Here is a 19,413-nt window from a genome sequence, read left to right on the forward strand (position 1 = left end):
TCAGACGCCCGATTGTGGCATTTCTTTTAAAGCCCTTTATGTGGTGTCGCTCAGACACCCGACTGTGGCATTTCTTTTAAAGCCCTTTATGTGGTGTCGCTCAAACGCCCGACTGTGGCATTTCTTTTAAAGCCCTTTATGTGGTGTCGCTCAGACGCCCGACTGTGGCACTTCTTTTAAAGCCCTTTATGTGGTGTCGCTCAGACGCCCGACTGTGGCATTTCTTTTAAAGCCCTTTATGTGGTGTCGCTAAGACGCCCGACTGTGGCATTGCTTGTTATTTGTTTCATAAATTTTTATACTACCATGTTATTGCGTTTTTATAAATAACTTGCTTGCACCCATCAGAGTTCATTTATCTTTTGTGACTGACGTCATGAGCATAAAATATTTTTAGCACATCATTGTTATATTACACCTGTGTTCATAATGTTTGCGAGTACATTCAAAGTACTCATTGGCTTGTCCCTGGCTATTGTCTTGGCCAGATTTTCTTGCTCGGAGAGGAGCGACGCGATGCCAGCCCCGGAACCCACACAATGGAGATAGCAGCCTCGCGAAGATAGGAGTTAACCTGGTCAGCTGTTCCCGTGGGAAATGGAGTCCATAGGCACTGATGATCCACAAACCGCTTCCGCCATCAACCACTAGAAACCATTTGTTGTACTCACAGGCCAGAATGGTCTTGTACTACATATTTTGTATTTTGCTTGGAATTTCTGTATCAAGTTGGAGCCTCATCAGCTAACAGTAATCCTGGAGCTGATGAGCACGACGGTCTTTTTTGGAAATTTATATCCAGAAAGCCCGGTCGTGACATGCAGCAACATAAACGGAGCATCTGTACCGATTCTCCTTGTACTGATGGTGCATTACATGGTCCAAGTCTCCGTTCCCCTATTCCACCATCCAAGGTGCTTGCTCTAACTTGGAAGTGTGATATCTGGTTGCATGTTGCATATGGTGTCTAGCTCGTATTGCTCCTAATTAGTGTAAACTGCATCTGCTTAGCTTACACATGATACATGTGAATATGACACGCTTTCCTGTTTTTGGTACATACTATATCTGTCTATCACACCATGTTCTTACATGAAACTACTCTTCTTGTGTATCCTGCATCAGTCACTTATGATGGGACACCTTTAAGTTGGCAGTGTGATATTGGTTTGCGTCTTGAATATGATTTCTAGCATGTATTGCTTCTAGTTTGATGAACACCACCTATGACGAGATAGTTTTAACTTGGCAGAGTGATATTGATTGCACCTTCCATATGGTGTCTTGCAGTGTTTCTAATTTGTTGAAGTGTCTTATGCTTAGTTACCACATCATAGGTGTGAATATGTCAAGCCGTCCATTTTTTCATACATATTCCATCCTCGCATCATGTGTTTGCCTTTCATCAGAGCAGTGTTCATCAGTATCATGAATGAATGAGTTTTGAAGAGCAAATTTTATTCCTTTTCCTTATCGCTTTGACTTCATAATGCAAAATCATTACAGCTGAAGGAAATTAGTCCGGGAGTGGATGATGGTGGTCCTTCGGAGCAACTCAAACAGGGGGTCTCTAAAGATTCTACTCCGCCATCCTCCCAACAAGATTCGCAAGACAACACAAGCCTAGACAGTCAACGTAGTTGTGTAGATGATGAGCACATCTCCCCTACTCCACCATCACAGGTGCTTGCTCTAACTTGACACTATTATATGTGGTTGCATGTTGCGTATGATGTCTAGCTTGTATTGCTTCTAACTTGAATTGCATCTACTTACTTTACACATAATGCCTGTGAATATGACACATGTTCCTGTTTCTAGAACATACGTGTACATGATGAGCACATCTCCCCTACTCCACCATCACATGTGCTTGCTCTTACTTGGAATTGTTATACGTGGTTGCGTTTTCCGTATGATGTCTAGTTTGTATTGCTTCTGATTATGTAGAATTGCATCTGCGTAGCTTACAACTTATACCTGCAACGATTACTTACCCATAAGACACATTTAACTTGGGACTGTGATGTAGGTTGCATCTTGCATTGTCTTCTAGCTTGTACTGCTTCTAATTTTTTGAAATGGCACTTACGACGAGACACTTTTTACCTGATAGAGTGATATTGGTTGCATGTTCATATGGTGCCTAGCTTTCATTTCTTCTATTTTTTTGAAATGCCTTCCGCTTACTGTTTTTTCATACATATTCCATCCTCCTATTGTACGTGTGAATATGAAATGCAGTCTTTTTTTGTATATATTCCATCCTCCTATCCTGCGCTTGCCTTACATCAAAGTAGTGTTCGTCTGTATCATGCATCAACCAGTTATGTAGAGCTAATTTTATTCATCTTCTTGTGGTTTTGACTTCATAAGGCAATATCAGAAAATAGGAAGGAAAAGAGTAAGTTAGGGGATGTTGGTGGTACTCCGCACCGACGCAAACAGAGACTCTCTAGATTTTCCACTGCTACTGCTAATGAATTTGAAGTCCCAAGTCTACATGATGAGTTCATCTCCCTCACTCCACCATCACAGGTGCTTGCTCTAAGTTGACAGTGTGATAGTTGGTTTCATGTTGCATATGTTGTCTAGCCTGTATTTCTTCTATTTTGATTAAATTGCACCTCCTGAGTTTATACGTTATACATGTGCATATGATATGGCTTTCTGTGTCTAGAATACACTGCATCTATCTATCATACCATGTTCTTACATCAAAGTACTTTTGTTGTGTATCCCGCATCAGTAACTCATGATTGGACGCTTTTAACATGGCAGTTTGATAGTGGTTGCATCTTGCATTGATTTCTATGTTGTACTGCTTCTAATTTTTCGAATTGCCACCTATGACAAGACGCTTTTAACTTGGCAGAGTAATATTGGTTGCATCTTTCATATGGTGTCTAGCTTGCATTACTTCTATTTTCTTGAAAATCCTTATGCTTAGTTTGCACATCGTAGATGTGAATATGTCATGTTGTCCTGTTTTTCTTACATATTCCATCCTCATACGGTTGTCTTACATCAAAGTATTGCTTGTCTTTATCATGCATCAATGAGTTCTGAAGAGAGATTTTATTCTTTTGTGTTGTGGGTACAGCTGGACATGGCAAAGTCAAAAAAGAGCAAGGAAAATAATATAGTAGGGAGTGTTGTTACTCGTCGGGTGAAACGGAAAAGGTTCTGCCGTCGAGATTCTGCTCGTACTTATAGTGCAGTAGAAGGTCCAAGTCCACTGGCTAAATCTACAAACACAGTATCACCTGCTCCACCAGCTGTGGCATCCGCTTCAACTGTACCAACATCTCAACTAGTTACTCGTTCGTTTGCTCCGGAACTGGCTAGTTCCCAAGCTGCCTTCACACCTAACACTACTTTCGAAGCACTGCTGACACAACAGGACTTGGCAAGATCAGATGAACCTCATGAGCATCAACACCAAGACGGTACCTGACCGAGTCAAGTTGCAGTTGCATGCTCCTTTATACGTACTCTCATAGTTTGATGTACACTAACACTTTCCATATTCGTTCTTGAACTAGCACCACGGCGCAAGAGGAAACAGACATCAGGGATAATGCTTGACAGATTAACAAAATCTAAAGGAGGAAGAATGGAGATCCATTTTGAGGCAGGTTTAAAAAGGCCACGTGATGCTAGAGAGTCAGCCAAGTTAGTATCAGAGGAAGCCGTTGCTGTTAGGTGTCATGCGCGTATCCTCCCAACGTGGATCCAGTACAGGGATGAGAAAGACAATATCTAGTTTAACACCTTCCTTGACCATTTATCCGTAAGTAATGTTATTCATCGCAATTAGTAATATTGTCTTGCTCTGTCCCATACTTTCTAGCTTCCTCCTGATAAGACTCACATTCTTTTTTCAACAGATGAGGTTCAAGTTGGATCCGAAAGATGATGCAACTAAACAAGCATGCACTATTGTTTTTCAGTCTGCTCTGCGACAGGATCGGTACCACCTTAGAAAATCTCACTTTGAAGGCAAGGCTAACAATGAAATCGCCCAAACATCCCCAGTGGAATATATTACAGATGAAGACTGGACAGCCCTCGTTAAACACTGGTCTGATCCAAAGTATCAGGTAGGCTATATGTATTTGATCAGACCACATATTGAACTTGTATTTATGTATGTGCCTTACAAGTGTATCTTCTTTTAGGCTAACTGTTTGAAGAACAAAACCAACCGTTCTAAAGTGAAATTCCAACAGACAACAGGATCTCGTAGATATATTGCACACTGTGAGGCTCTTGTAAATAGCTGCTACTTCCTTATTTTTTTGTGCCATATTATTGTATCTATATTGACTTGTTCCAAATACAGAGGAAAGCCCGTGCGGACCAAAAAGAACCTGAACCGAATGCAATGCAAATCTTCAAGCATTGCCACACCAGCAAGATGAAGGGCATGAGCACACCAGCTCAAGCCGCTATTGTAAGTCCTTACTCCTCCTACCTTGAACTGATTGGTACTGTGATGTGTTCATTTAACTACTTGGTTTGCAGCCAATGTCAGTTACTCTGTTCACTTTTATACATAGTTGTCTTAACGTATCATTTCACCTTACATGGTTTAAAAGATATGAAGGATATTCTTTTGGTCTTGATCTGTAATCTAGTTGTTATGTTCACGTGCGCATGCAATGATAAAATAGCATGTTTGTTTTATATATGTTTGCCCATGATATGAATGATGTCATACTATGTTCATCCTATTTTAAACCATGTCTCTTTATCCTTAGATGTCAATGAATGTGAGGAAATAGACAATATAGTAGGCATGCTATATGGACATATGTTCCGAAAGTGATTTTATTATGTAGTTGGTACTACAATACATGCTAATGTATTACAGTAGTTCACCAAAATAAGTTATGTATAAACGTTTAACCTACTTTGTTTGTTTTTGTCTCATTAGTAACTTATCTGGTACACTAATCTACAAGTTCAAACTTTCAGGAAGCTATGGAACAAATGATTGAACATCCACAACTACTTGAAGGTGACGAGGCTACTACAGGCAAAATGTCACCTCTTGCTGCAGTGCGTCAGTATCTCTCCACTAACAGTGCAAAAAGGACCTTCCTGCGTAATTCTGGGTTGGTTGTCAAGGTAACCTCGTCCAAATCGCCTACTGAACAAAATCTTCCTGCTAGACAGAGTGATATATCTGTGCTCCAGACACAAGTCCAATCCCTAATGGCCGTTGTTTCGGAAACAAGAATAGTGGTTGAGAAATGTCGTCAAGATATGAAAGGTTTTGAAACCAGACTATCAGACATTCGCTTCGTTGTTGAAGAGCAATGGCGGAAAAAAGGTGGAGATCGTGCTGCTCCATCAGATTCTACAGTCTGAAACATTAGCACTCAGGTCAAATGATCTGTGCTTCTATACATCTGATGGTGCTTTTATCTAGAAGGACTGTAAACTTTATGCCAACAGGCCTTTTGTTGTATGATTGGAATTTATTTTGTTGTGATACAACATTTATGATGCTGCCACAGGCTGCAGTAATTACAATGCTATTTTTGTATAGTGTAGGTTTATCTTAGTAATGTATTCGGCTGAAAGCTTCATAGGAGCCCAACATGCCAACATTCGTCGGGCCCATTCCAATTGGGCTAAAAACGATTACGGGCCGAAATTGGCATGTAGCCCACTAAAAATATCTGGGCTTAAATTAGCATAGGCTTTCAAATTTTTCTGGTAGGCCTATGCCCATAGTGGGCCTTTAACAGGCCTAAACATAATTTGGGCCCTCAGTAAAAATAGGGCGTTTAAAGGTGTAAATATCTCGAGCCCATAAAAACATGGGCCTTTAATAGACCGAAAGTGAGATTGGGCCCTGATTGTGCCAAATAACCCACTGGACTTAGCAGGCTGAAGTGGTGGCCCATTTACGATGCGGATATTTGACAGGCCAAAATTCGGACGGGCCGTAAATGCGCCGACCTAATACACGGGCCTTTAACAGGCCGGAACTTTGGTCGGGCTAGATTATCATCACTTTTATATGGGCCGTTAATGGGCCCGGTATGATGTTGGGCCACATATGGCCCATGGTTTACGTCTGGTGTTAATAGGCCGAAAATGACAACAGGCCGAAAGTGGCCCAAATCTATAGTGGGCCTCTAACAGGCCGAATGACAGAAATGGCCGAATATGACCCAAATCCTTCACGGTCGTTTATGGGCCGAAAGTTTTGATGGCCTGTAAATGGGCCAAAATGAAGCCGGACCTTTAACAGGCCGAAAATACACTGGGCCGTAATTTGGCCCAATTACTTAGCGGACTGTTAACGAGCCAGAAGTGACCATGGGCCGCATTGATGACAAGTTTAGACCAGGCCATTGATGGGCCGATTTGACAGAGAATGTTGGGCCTTTAGCTGGGCCGGCCCATTATGGTCTGCAGAATCTTGTGGGCCTTTAGCTCGGCCGACCCATTGTGGTCCGCAAAATCTTATGGGCCATTAGCTGGGCCGGCCCATTATGGTCCGCTAAATTTTGTGGGCCTTTAGCTGGGCCGGCCCATTATGGTCCGCTAAATCTTATGGGCCTTCGGTTGGGCCGGCCCATTTAAACTTTGTGGGACACTTTTGGGCCGGTCCATGTGTCAAGATATCATAGGCCCATCTCGACCGTTGGATGAGTGACACCTGTGGCAACGCGGGGCTGACACGTGGATCCGTCAGCCAATGAGAATTTTACACGTGGAAAATTGGCATTGGTCGTGGCTGTTAATGGGTTATCGGATCCAAAATCCGACCCGATAGCTTAACAGTGTTCCGTTATGGTGGATGCCACGTGTCGGTCACCCTTGACGAAAGCACTTCTGTGACGCGTGATTTATCGTCATGGAAGTGAACACTTCTGTGATGATAATTTTTGTAATGTCATGGAACACTTCTACGACAACACATTTATGACTATCTTGATTCTATCATAAATTTGTCATGGATGTACATGCATGACAAAAAACGCGACCTACTGTGACAAACACGTATCATCACGGAAGTGTATTTTTTTGTAGTGTTTATGTGATTTGGGTGCTAGTGTTTCCACGATTCCGAAAACTTTATGTGATTTTGTAGGTTTCCATGATCTTGATGATTGCTCTTTAAATTTGCACCTTGCGGATTCCACCATTAAACAACCTATGGGAAGGATCAATGATGTTCTTATTGTTGCAAATAGGAATTTGGTGCCCATAGATTTTATCGTTCTTGATATAGATTGCAATCTTTCATGTCCTATTATTCTTGGTAGACCTTTCCTTAGAATGATTGGTGCGATTATTGATATGAAGGAAGGGAATATTAGATTCCAATTTCCATTAAGGTAAGGCATGGAGAACTTACCAAGAAAGAAAGTCAAATTACCTTATGAATCTATCATGCGAGCTACTTATGAATTGAGTGCCAAAGATGGCACTACTTAGATTTATCCTCGCTTTTATGCCTAGCTTGGGGCGTTAAACAATAGCGCTAGTTGGGGGGCAACCCAATTTTCTTTTTGTTTTTTTCTTCTGTTTAGTAATAAATATTTCTTCTACCTTCTGTTTAGTTGTGTTTTCATGTTTTAATTAGTGTTTGTGCCAAGTAGAACCTATAAGATAACCTATGGTGATAGTTAATTTGATTCTGCTGAAAAACAGAAACTTTGTGCGCACGAAAATAATTTTAGTAATTCACAGAAACGTGCTCTTGCGTTGATTCTTTTTGCTGTAGATCAATAGACAAATTTCCCAGGACTTGCTATTTTGGTAGGATCTTTAGAGTTCCAAAAGTATTCGGGAGTTACACATTGGTACAGACTGTTCTGTTTTTGACAGATTCTGTTTTTCGTGTGTTGTTTGCTTATTTTGATGCATCTATGGCTAGTATGTAAGGGTATGGACCATAAAGAAGTTGGAATACAGTAGGTTTGACACCAATATAAATAAAGAATGAGTTCATTACAGTACCTTATGTTGTGGTTTTTCTTTCTTGCACTAACGAAGCTTATGAGATTTCCTGTTGTGTTTTGTGTTGTGAAGTTTTTAAGTTTTGGGTAAAGATTTGATGGATTATGGAATAAGGAGTGGCAAGAGCCTCATCTTGGGGATACCCATGGCACCCCAAGATATTCAAGGATAACAAAAAGCCTAATCTTGGGGATGCTCCGGAAGGAATCCCCTCTTTCGTCTTCGTCTATCGGTAACTTTACTTGGAGCTATATTTTTATTCGCCAGATGATATGTGTTCTGCTTGGAGCGTCTTGTATGATATTAGTCTTTGCTTTTTAGTTTATCACAATCATCCTTGCTGTACACACCTTTTGGGAGAAACCCACTTGATTGGAATTTATTAGAATACGCTATGTGCTTCACTTATATCATCTGAGCTAGATAATTTTGCTCTAGTGCTTCACTTATATCTTTTAGAGCACGGCGGTGGCTTTATTTTGTATAAATTGTTAATCTATCATGCTTCACTTATATTATTTTGAGAGTCTCTTAGAAGAGCATGGTATTTGCTATGGTTATAAAATTGGTCCTAGAATGATGGGCATCCAAGTTGGTTATAATAAAAACTATCATAGGAAGTGAATTGGATGCTATGATCAATTTGATACTTGATAACTGTTTTGAGATATTAGGATGGTGATATTAGAGTCATGATAGTTGGGTGATTATGAATTTAAAGAATACTTGTGTCGAAGTTTGTGATTCCCGTAGCATGCACGCATGGTGAACCGCTTTGTTATGAAGTTGGAGCACAATTTTATTTATTGATTGTCTACCTTATGAGTGGCGGTCGGGGACGAGCAATGGTCTTTTCCTACCAATCTATCCCCCTAGGAGCATGCGCGTAGTACTTTGTTTTTGATGACATGTAGATTTTTGCAATAAGTATATGAGTTCTTTATGACTAATGTTGAGTCCATGGACTATACGCACTCTCACCCTTCCACCATTGCTAGCCTCTCTTGTGCCGCGCAAATTTCGCCGGTACCATACACCCACCATATACCTTCCTCAAAACAGCCACCATACGTACCTATTATGGCATTTCCATAGCCATTCCAAGATATATTGCCATGCAACTTTCCACCATTCCGTTTATATGACACGCATCATCATTGTCATATTGCTCTTTGCATGATCATGTAGTTGACATCGTATTTGTGGCAAGTCCACCTTCATAATTTTCATACATGTCACTCTTGATTCATTGCATATCCTGGTACACCGCCGGAGGAATTCATATAGAGTCATATCTTGTTCTAAGTATCGAGTTGTAATCTTGAGTTGTAAGTAAATAAAAGTGTGATGATCTTCATTATTAGAGCATTGTCCCAGTGAGGAAAGGATGATGGAGACTATGATTCCCCTCACAAGTCGGGATGAGACTTCGGTCTTTATAAAAAAAGAGGCCAAAGAGCCCAACAAAAAAAGGCCAAATAAAAAAAAGACCAAATAAAAAAATTAGAGAAAAAGAGAGAAGGGACAATGCTACTATCCTTTTTACCACACTTGTGCTTCAAAGTAGCACCATGATCTTCATGATAGAGAGTCTCCTACGTTGTCACTTTCATATACAAGTGGGAATTTTTTATTATAGAACTTGGCTTGTATATTCCAATGATGGGCTTCCTCAAATTGCCCTAGGTCTTTGTGAGCAAGCAAGTTGGATGCACACCCACTTAGTTTCTTTTGTTGAGCTTTCATACATTTATAGCTCTAGTGCATCTGTTGCATGGCAATACCTACTCACTCACATTGATATATATTAATGGGCATCTCCATAGCCCGTTGATACTCCTAGTTGATGTGAGACTATCTTCTCCCTTTTTGTCTTCTCCACAACTAACATTCTATTCCACATATAGTGCTATGTCCATGGCTCACGCTCATGTATTGCGTGAAAGTTGAAAAAGTTTGAGATTATTAAAGTATGAAACAATTGCTTAGCTTGTCATCAGGGTTGTGCATGATTAAATACTTTGTGTGGTGAAGATAGAGCAACAGCCAGACTATATGATTTTGTTTTGAGAAGACATGATTGCTTGATTAATATGCTTGAAGTATTGCTATTTCTTATGTCAATATGAACTTTTATTTTGAATCATTTGGATCTGAACATTCATGCCACAATAAAGAAAATTACATTGAGAATTATGCTAGTTAGCATTCCACATCAAAAATTATGTTTTTATCATTTACCTACTCTAGGACTAGCAGGAATTAAGCTTGGGGATGCTTGATACGTCTCCAACATATCTATAATTTTTTACTGTTCCATGCTATTATACTTACCCGTTTTGGATGTTTACGGGCTTAACTTTACACTTTTATATCATTTTTTGGGACTAACCTACTAACCGGAGGCCCAGCCCGAATTGCTATTTTTTCCTATTTTAGTGTTTCGAAGAAAAGGAATATCAAACGGAGTCCAAACGGAATGAAACCTTCGGGAATGATCTTTTTGGAACAAACGTGGTCTGAAGGACTTTAAGTGGAAGTCAATAAACAAGCGAGGCGGCCACGAGGGTGCCCGGCGTGCCCCCTAGGGCTGGGCGCGCCCCCCACCGTCGTGGGCCCCTCTAGCGTCCACCGACCTACTTCTTCCTCCTATATATACCCACGTACCCCGAGAACATCAGAAGTGACCACGAAAAACTATTTCCACCAACGTAACCTTCTGTATCCGGGAGATCCCATCTTGGAGCCTTCGCCGGTGCTTCGCCGGAGGGGGAATCGATCACAGAGGGTTTCTACATCAACACCATAGCCCTTCCGATGAGTTGTGAGTAGTTTACAACAGACCTTCGGGTCCATAGTTATTAACTAGATGGCTTCTTCTCTCTCTTTGAATCCCAATACAAAGTTCTCCTCGATCTTCTTGGAGATCTATTCGATGTAACTCTTTTTGTGGTGTGTTTGTCGAGATCCAATGAATTGTGGGTTTATGATCAAGTTTATCTATGAGAAATATTTGAATCTCCTCTGAATTCTTTTATGTGTGATTAAGTTATGTTTGCAAGTCTCTTCGAATTACCAGTTTGGTTTGGCCTACTATATTGATCTTTCTTGCAATGGGAGAAGTGCTTAGCTTTGGGTTCAATCTTGCGGTGTCCTTTCCCAATGACAGCAGGGGAAGCAAGGCATGTATTGTATTGTTGCCATCGAGGATAAAAAGATGGGGTTTATATCATATTGCATGAGTTTATTCCTCTACACCATGTCATCTTTCTTAATGCGTTACTCTTTTCTTTATGAACTTAATACTCTAGATGCACGCTGGATAGCGGTCGATGTGTGGAGTAATAGTAGTAGATGCAGAATTGTTTTGGTCTATGTGTCACGGACGTGATGCCTATATACATGATCATGCCTAGATAATCTTATAATTATTCGCTTTTCTATCAACTGCTCGACCGTAATTTGTTCACCCACCGTAATACTTATGCTATCTTGAGAGAAGCCACTAGTGAATCCTACGGCCCCCGGGTCTATCTCTTATCATATAAGCTTTCAATCTACTTTTATTTGCATCTTTACTTTTCCAATCTATATCATAAAAATACCAACAATATTTATCTAATCATATTATCTCTATCAGATCTCACTTTCGCAAGTGGCCGTGAAGGGATTGACAACCCCTTTATTGCGTTGATTGCGAGTTTTTGTTTGTTTGTGTAGGTGCGTGGGACTTTTTAGGAGCCTCCTACTGGATTGATACCTTGGTTCTCAAAAATGGAGGGAAATACTTAGGCTACAATTGCTGCATCACCCTTTCCTCTTCAAGGAAAACTAACGCAAGCCCAAGACGTAGCAACGCCTCACATTTTTTTTTACAGTTTTTGAACCCATGCAACACATTAAGTTCTTTTTGTACCCACATGTTTATCATTATTTTTTCCAATGAGCATGAATCTCATAATTGGTTATTTTTTCTATCTTTTTATTTCAGAAGTATATGTTATACTTGAAAAGAGTCAACTCACATCCATCTGGTGATGCATATGAAAGAAGGAACTCATCCTACAAGATGAACAACCAGGGAAATTTCATGCATAATCATGAATATGGAAGATGTTGTCTGTCTTGTAGTGACATTGCCTCTCGGTGTCCAAACAATTATGGTGCAACGGGTCACTTGGCTCAGTCGACGAACATCCAGAGCAACTTCTTCATGGGGTCGTCTCTCCATGGTGCTAGAGCGACGATGTATGTTAGGCCACAACAATCATATGCAAGAAGATTCACCAGCTCTAGTGACTCTCCCGTCAGCTTATATAACAACATACCCAATGAGAGAATGTTAGATGCCTTTCCTTCGTGGCAAGCTAATGGAGATAAGCAAAGGGAAGACCCCTTCCATTGTAAGTTCCTTTCCTTTCTGCAAAGAGAGCCTTGGCTCAGTGGTTGGGCATGCGGTTGTGCAGCCTAACGACCCGAGTTCAATTCCTAGAATTGATAGGTGATTCAATTCCTAGAATTGACAGGTGATGCACAGGGGTTTTCCTCATTTATTGAGGATCAAGTTTGGTGTGGTGGAACCACTCATCAAAATAAAATCTTGATACTCATTTAAAAATTTCTAAGGACCATGTTTATCTTGGTACTCATACTAAAATGGCTGTATGCATCCCTAGTTGGTGCAGAGGCCGGCGAAGTGAAATTCTCCCACATTTTTAAGATTTTACTTCATCTAATGAGAGGGGCGACTAGTGGGGTGACTCTGGAGGCGGCTACGGTGCCACCCCAGGTGATCACCGGCGCTACCAGTTTCGGCAGGAGGAGACGCGTGGGAGGCCGGTTCTGGGCGTTGGCCGAAGACGCCGGCGACTCGGACGACGACGACGGTGACTCAGACGGCGAGCCAGCGGGCATGCCGTCTCCCACCCCTTCCGATGCGATTCGCGAAGCCCTTAGGATTGGGTACTCTGAGGATGAGGTGGCTCTGCTCGTGGATCAGGCGATCCCTCCCAATGATCCGGCGTGGCTAGGTCTGCGGGTGGAGGACAAGATCGAGATCGTCCGGTGCATAGTTCATCGACATACGACAGCGACGGAGATCCGGCCTTGGTAGGGGCCTTTACCTAAGGTTAGTCTTCCGAAACCAACTTTGTCTGATTTCGTTACGGAACATTCATGGAAGGTTGTGAAGAGAAAGAAGAAACGGTGGCCGTCAGCGGCGCAGGCGCCGGCGGTCGACCGACCTACCATGATCCGGGAAGCGCGGGTCACACATTTGAATCTGTTGTTGGGCCCTGAGGGGCTGGTGGCCGTGGAGCAATGTACGGGTGGGTCGTCGATTGGTCTATCGGTCCAGTGTGAATCATTTTAGTGTGGACCGGGACTAGCTGGGCATGAGGCCCAGACAAAACCGATTCCTGCTGCTGACGACGTCCTTCTCGCATGCACGTGTGAGTCCTCGCATCGTGAAGCTCAGCCCCCGCCTAGGGTTCAACGTTGCGCTGTCCCTGGGTTCCCATCGTGCACGGCGGGCCGTGCAGCACGCATCCCACCCCTTGCGGCGTGCATGGCGGGTGGTGGAGCTAGACCGCCGGGGCCTAAGCCGGCGGCGCCCGGGTCGGCTGTGGCACCTCGACCACTGGTCCAGCAGCAGCATCCGCCAGGTGCGAGGGCCTCGAACCAGCAGCCCTATGCAGCACCGGCCGCTGCGGGACGCGGTGGTCAGGGCCGGTCCTGAGGTTTTGGGGGCCCGGGGCGAGGCTAAAACCCGGGGCCCTTAATGTAGACATCAAAACAATAAAAATCAATATGCATATATGTGAAAATTTACCAATAACACTTTAAATGCATCCAAAATCACTATATGTATGAAATAATTTATAAATACTACGTAAAATTTTCTAATCCATCATGTGCTAAGGATCTCTGATTCCTGCATCCTGCTAATACTATACTTGGAGGCCTTACAACAGAAGCAAAAAACTTTGTTGACATCTATTGAATAAACTAGCCACTTTCAATCATGTTCCTTCCCATTGCTTAATTTCCTATGATAATGAGCATATGAAAAAATGTCTTCCTGTCCCCCGCAAAAAAAATGTCTTCCTGCATCATTTAGATGGTATGCCATTTTTTTGTCCTCTCACATAGGCCCTTTCTCAACCAAGATGTCTATTGCTTTATTATCAAGATTATTCCAATTTCTTTCATAAATATTAGCAGTATAAATTGGTTGTTCATCAACAGTAGGCGAGTTGTGCATGTGAATTACCTACATGCTCAGAGGCACTTACATTCCTATCGTTGATGTTGATGTCAACATTTCTTCTTACTGATCTTCCATTAGGTTGTTGTCCTTCCTCAACTATCGCCAACTCTCTTCGAAAAAATTATGAATATTTCACGCTGTGATTGTACCAAGTCCCAATGCTGAAAATAAATAATTTATCACTACCAGATGAATAATACTTTCTTCCTGACAACAGAATAAGACACAATGTTGAATATATATTTTTGCATCAATAGACAATTGTTGAGCAGTGCTGATGTGCGGCTATTCATATACGATACTAGGAACCTTGATATGAATAGAAGATATACCTGGGATGGTCGAATCGTTCATAGACGTAGAGCAAATCAGGGTTGCAACGGCCCCCAGGGAATTGAAATTTGGAAGACGATCTGAATTAGGGGGGGAAATTGAATTTAGGAGAAAGGGAAAAGGTGTGGCAAGCGCGCAATCACGTAGAGACAAGCGTCGGCGGCTGCTGGGAAATTGAGAATCGCTGCCTGAAATGCATGTGTGATGTATTAGGAAGGGATCAATCAGTTCCTTTTTTTCGGCATGCACTTACTAGCTAACGAATCGGAAGGATCAATCAGTTCCTTTTTTTCGACGTGCTTGTATCTCCACTACTATTAAACAATCAAACAAGAACTTTCTTATGTGCACCCAAAAATTAGTACCACAAAACATACGAACCAATCAACACCACACAGTTAGTCCCACATGTCCTAATCTAACAGCCATCATTGATCTAATACCTCTACGGTGTGCACTTAGCAAATTCCTATGACTGACCGTACTCCACCACCGGAGGAATATTCCAAGTACCAGCCCACGTCCCCTACAATCACGCAATTGTGATCGCAAACTAATAAGGAAACTCAACTAAATTAGCTTCCCTCGCCCTTGATCAGGGTGCCTCCCACCAACCCCGTCTCCTGCCCGCATCGATACCTCACCGCACTGCACCGCTCGGTCGCCTCCCTGCAAGATCGCCACCGCCGATTGTTGCTGCTCACAGCATGTAATCCGTCAGCGCGATAGCGGGCGCCCACGAACCTGCCCTTGCAGTGTGGCCCATCCGCGAGATAGCCACTGCCCAGGAGCCTGCCTCGGCACCCGTGGAGCCGCGCCCGCCCTGCACTTCCCCTGAACCAGCCGGCCACACAAAGCTATAATTCTTCCCTGCCCTTCTTCAGGTTCAACTTCTTCCTTTCACCTATTGCAACATTATACAGGATTAGAATTTTCAGAATAGAGTTCTAAAAAACAAACAGTTGCACAGCATAATGCTATAAGCCGTTCCTTTCATATCTGTAATTAATGGTTTTCTATGTGGAACATGGTTAGTGTTTTGGCTACTGCAATTTTGTAACTAACTGAATCATGCACCCTGTCTCCTTGGCTTTCTGAATTTACGAAGGTGACTTGAGTTGTCGCAGAACACCTACAATATTGGATTTAGCTTATAGAATTTACAAAGGTGCCAATGGTATTAATGTAATCGCACATCACAGAACGAGCAAATTAATCATAATAAGTTTCAGCTCGGGCCTATGGCCAGTACACATGCACATACATATACACTCATAGGCATGTCAGCATGTGCCAAATTATAGAGTGCTACTCTGAAACTACAAAGTGCACTAAGATACCAACAGATACATACATACCTGATGCGTGCTCAAGGACATGCCAAGACCCCAGGCAGATACATAATTCTGAAGATACATGAGTAAGAAGCAAGATAACAGTCGGTCATTACATAATCAAAAATAGATATTACTTTTATATTACCAGATTTATGATGTAGTGGACAGGAAAAATCCATGAAAAAAAACAGCGCCAGCTAAAAAATATTATAAGAACACTAAATCAAGTCCTCTTGAGAAATTAGTTCTCTAGCTATCAAAGCAACATGTCTATGAAATCAAAGCATTACCCCTGCCAAGATCATCATCAGCATCACCATGGATGTTAAATAGCAGGGCCAACAACTTAATGTGGTCCAGTAAGGGGATCTGCCATTCAAAATTGATTTTAATGTCAAAGTAGAACTCTGCTGAAACACAATATCAAGAGAAAGGACAGTGTACTATGTTTGCATCTGATGGTGGTGTTCATGATTAATTTCCACAGTTTCCATGCTTCTCAAAATTTAATGGCATGAATATTCACATGAAGGCGAACGTATGGCATCTCCCAATAGTGCGGGGGCATGCACCCCATTTCAGGATATAAGCAACAACCAGACATTGGGTAACTATCATCAACCAGTTCCTACTTTGCGCTACTGTTTTGCTGTTGCTTATGTGCTAAGTTGCGGTATGTATTTATAACATACCTTGAAGAATTGAAGAGGCAGAGGAAAAAAGAGTATTATGCACGCAATAAAGATGATATTCTTAAAAGGCGTCGTGAAGCCCGTGAGAAGAAAGAGGCTTCAACAGCACTTCTTAATGACAGGAAAAATGTACCACATACACCCCTGGCCATGTCCCAAGGTAAAAGTGCCCTTGTACTGCATGCTTATTTATTATTCAGATAACTGATGAGATGTCATGTACCAAGGTAAAAATGCCCTTGTACTAGATGCTTATGTATTATTCAGATAACTGGTGAGATGCTAAATTAACTAGAATGTACCAGGCAAATGGAGAGGGAACGGTAATTAATGGTTTTTTATGTGGAAAATGGTTAGTGTTTTTGGCTACTGCATTTTTGTAACTGACTAAATAATGCACTCTATCTCCTTGGCCTGGTGTCAAAACAGTTGGCTTCCAGAATTTACGAAGGTGACTTGAGTTGTCGCAGAACACCTGAAATATTGAATTTAGCTTAGCGAATTACAAAGGTGCCAATTGCATTAACGTAATCACACATCAGAGAACGACCAAATTAATCATAATTAGTTTCAGCTCCACGATGTTACAATGAATTGTACAAATCTGTATAAGCCCACTTTTTGCACACATGATGATTGAGAATGTGCATAATTATTTAGAACTGAAAAGATTTGAAGTACACCTGATCCATTCTAAACACTAAAGAAGTTGCACTTCCTACTTTCAGAGTGTAAAATGGTGCATTTGAATGTCTATTTGTTGGAACTATGCAGTTTGATTTAGTAAACAAATATGCCTATCACATGAAGGAATGTTCCATACAATTCCATGAATTTCTTAGAACAATGAAAATACTGTGCAATGCAACTCAGAATCAAAACATACTCTTCGATTTATACTTGTTGCTCCCATCCCCTTTCAGCACCTCCTTTTCCTCCCTCGGGAAATCTGAACCATTAAGGGCCTTATCTTCAACATAGCCACCAATTAAGCGGAAGATTTCTCATATAACAGTCTTGAAAGGCAACATTGTAACACAAAATCACTTTCTAGAGATTAAACCAGACACTCATTCATGGTAACCACCATGACGAGCTTAATAGTATTACAAAAAGAATTTCCAGTTTTGCACTTCTTGTTCCATTTTAGCTCTTGAGAAACACATGACACTGAATTCCTCTTCAATGATAATTCTCCAACTTCCTTTCTTTCATGAAGATAATCTATCATCTTTTGAAAAGATATTGTATCATGATGACTCTTGGATCCACTCAGAACCAGAAGGTGCAGCAATCTAGAGCAGAATAATAGTCAGTTAAATCAGCTTTTATAATAAAGCCCTATAACCCCACAAAAAAAGCCCTATAACAGAACAATTATACAGAGTCTTGGGAACATTCATGGTGATTTCTCAATGAGGCGATGCACCTGGCGAAGAACCAAATTGACGGGGTGGAGGCGTGGAGCAGGTGGCAGGGTTGGAGAGAGGGACTTACCTGGACCATGACGACCGCATGGGAGAGGGTGGAGAGGCTCAAGGCGGCGACGGAGAGGGCATCAGGAGGAGGGAGGGGCCTGGCGTCGCCGGCGAGCATGCCGACCTCAAGCGCCTTCTCGAGCACTTCGGCGAACGGATTCGGAGAAGGTGCAGGGTAGAGCAGGCACGTGCGAGTGCCACACCTCCACGTCCACCTCCGCCGGCGCCTAGCGCTGGCGCGAGCATGCCGAGCTCGAGGGCCACCTCGGCCACTTCCTCGAGCGATTCCACATGAAGGGGAGGAAGGGCAGCTGCTGCGAAGGGGAGCCGCAAACTGACCAGGAAGCACCGACGGTGGTGACGAAGGTGAGCAGCGGCCAGACCAGGGAGCGCCGGCGTTGGTGACGAAGAGGGCCGGATGTGGAGTGAGGGGTGTGGCCACCATGGGAGAATGGGGAATGGGGAGAGAAATGTGAGGGACTGAGGGGGCGGTGGGGAGGATAACTAATGTTTTTTTTAAATAAAATTAGGCACTGACCAGAGAGAGCTTGTGACTGTGCGCCTTGTCCAAATCAAAAAAACTATCTTCTAAAAAGACCCATTCTTTTTTATCCGATTCCCCTGCATGCCTGCCATCCTTTTTATCTTCTAAAAATCATCATCGTTGGTTACTGTCATTTTTGTTTGATGATTTTAAAATTTGTTATATGAATCTCCATAAAAGTTGATATTTTTTTGTTGAATATATTTAAGTTAGGTCATCGTGTAGTCTATGGATGTTAAGTTTTATGGAGTACTTCACATGAGATATTTTTTCTGACACTCCTACACATGTATTTTTCGCCACTTATCATTATACTTATTCTATGTTGTACCACTATTTCGAAGTTAACTCTGGTTTCTACTTTATTGGCTCATACGACAGATTGTAAATCAAAGATAGCTGTCATTTTAGTGGACTTAAATTATGATAATTTAAGAAATTGAGACATGAAAAATGATGCAAACAACACAGGTCCCACGGATTGTATGTTACATGTGCGATCATATTGTTTCGTATAAGACACATTTAAATGGTTCGATAAAAATAACTTGCTAATAGAGAAACTATATTCAAAATAAATGTTTTTATAAGAGTTAGATTATGATACGTGCGTTGCACGTGCACACTTACTAGTTAATAGGAACGAATCAATCGTTGGCTCCCTTCCTGGCTACTGGTACGTCGGGTACATGTGTACCTTCCACACTGCTGCGTGAGGCCCAGCCGTCAAAATTGATGACCAAAAATATGTTAGCCTACTTGTACACACCCTGGA

At 42.0% G+C, this 19,413-nt stretch overlaps 1 protein-coding gene and 1 pseudogene across 4 annotated transcripts; one reads left to right on the plus strand and one right to left on the minus strand.

The window, feature by feature from the left end:
• LOC119339477 overlaps positions 1-13,099 on the plus strand; it is a 100,111-nt pseudogene extending 87,012 nt beyond the window's left edge.
• A 1,803-nt stretch (positions 13,100-14,902) lies between these two features.
• LOC119342122 lies at positions 14,903-18,558 on the minus strand. 4 transcript variants are annotated; one of them, XR_005165393.1, is made up of 4 exons: positions 18,114-18,558; positions 17,664-17,911; positions 17,503-17,565; positions 14,903-17,091 (listed from the first exon to the last, which is right to left on the minus strand). XR_005165393.1 is itself a non-coding variant. In XM_037613962.1 (3 exons), exons 1-2 carry the CDS (start codon positions 18,537-18,539, stop codon positions 17,867-17,869), a joined length of 471 nt encoding a protein of 156 aa, XP_037469859.1. In that variant the 5' UTR covers positions 18,540-18,558; the 3' UTR covers positions 17,098-17,565; positions 17,664-17,866. The 4 variants fall into 4 exon arrangements, 2 of the variants coding, with proteins under 2 accessions (XP_037469859.1, XP_037469860.1); XR_005165394.1 differs by lacking the exon at positions 17,664-17,911 and having other exon boundaries at positions 18,114-18,549; XM_037613962.1 differs by lacking the exon at positions 14,903-17,091 and having other exon boundaries at positions 17,098-17,565.
• Positions 18,559-19,413: the final 855 nt, after the last annotated feature.

The sequence above is a fragment of the Triticum dicoccoides genome, chromosome 7B (assembly GCF_002162155.2).
Source record: "Triticum dicoccoides isolate Atlit2015 ecotype Zavitan chromosome 7B, WEW_v2.0, whole genome shotgun sequence".
NCBI classification, from domain to species: Eukaryota; Viridiplantae; Streptophyta; class Magnoliopsida; order Poales; family Poaceae; genus Triticum; species Triticum dicoccoides.

Bases quoted from the DNA above. Each gene is read 5' to 3' on its own strand.
- LOC119342122 (XM_037613962.1), bottom strand. From the start codon at position 18,539: ATGGTGGCCACACCCCTCACTCCACATCCGGCCCTCTTCGTCACCAAC. The intron at 17,912-18,113 runs GTAAGTCCCTCT...ATTCTGCTCTAG, and splicing joins ATGCGGTCGTCATGGTCCAG to ATTGCTGCACCTTCTGGTTC.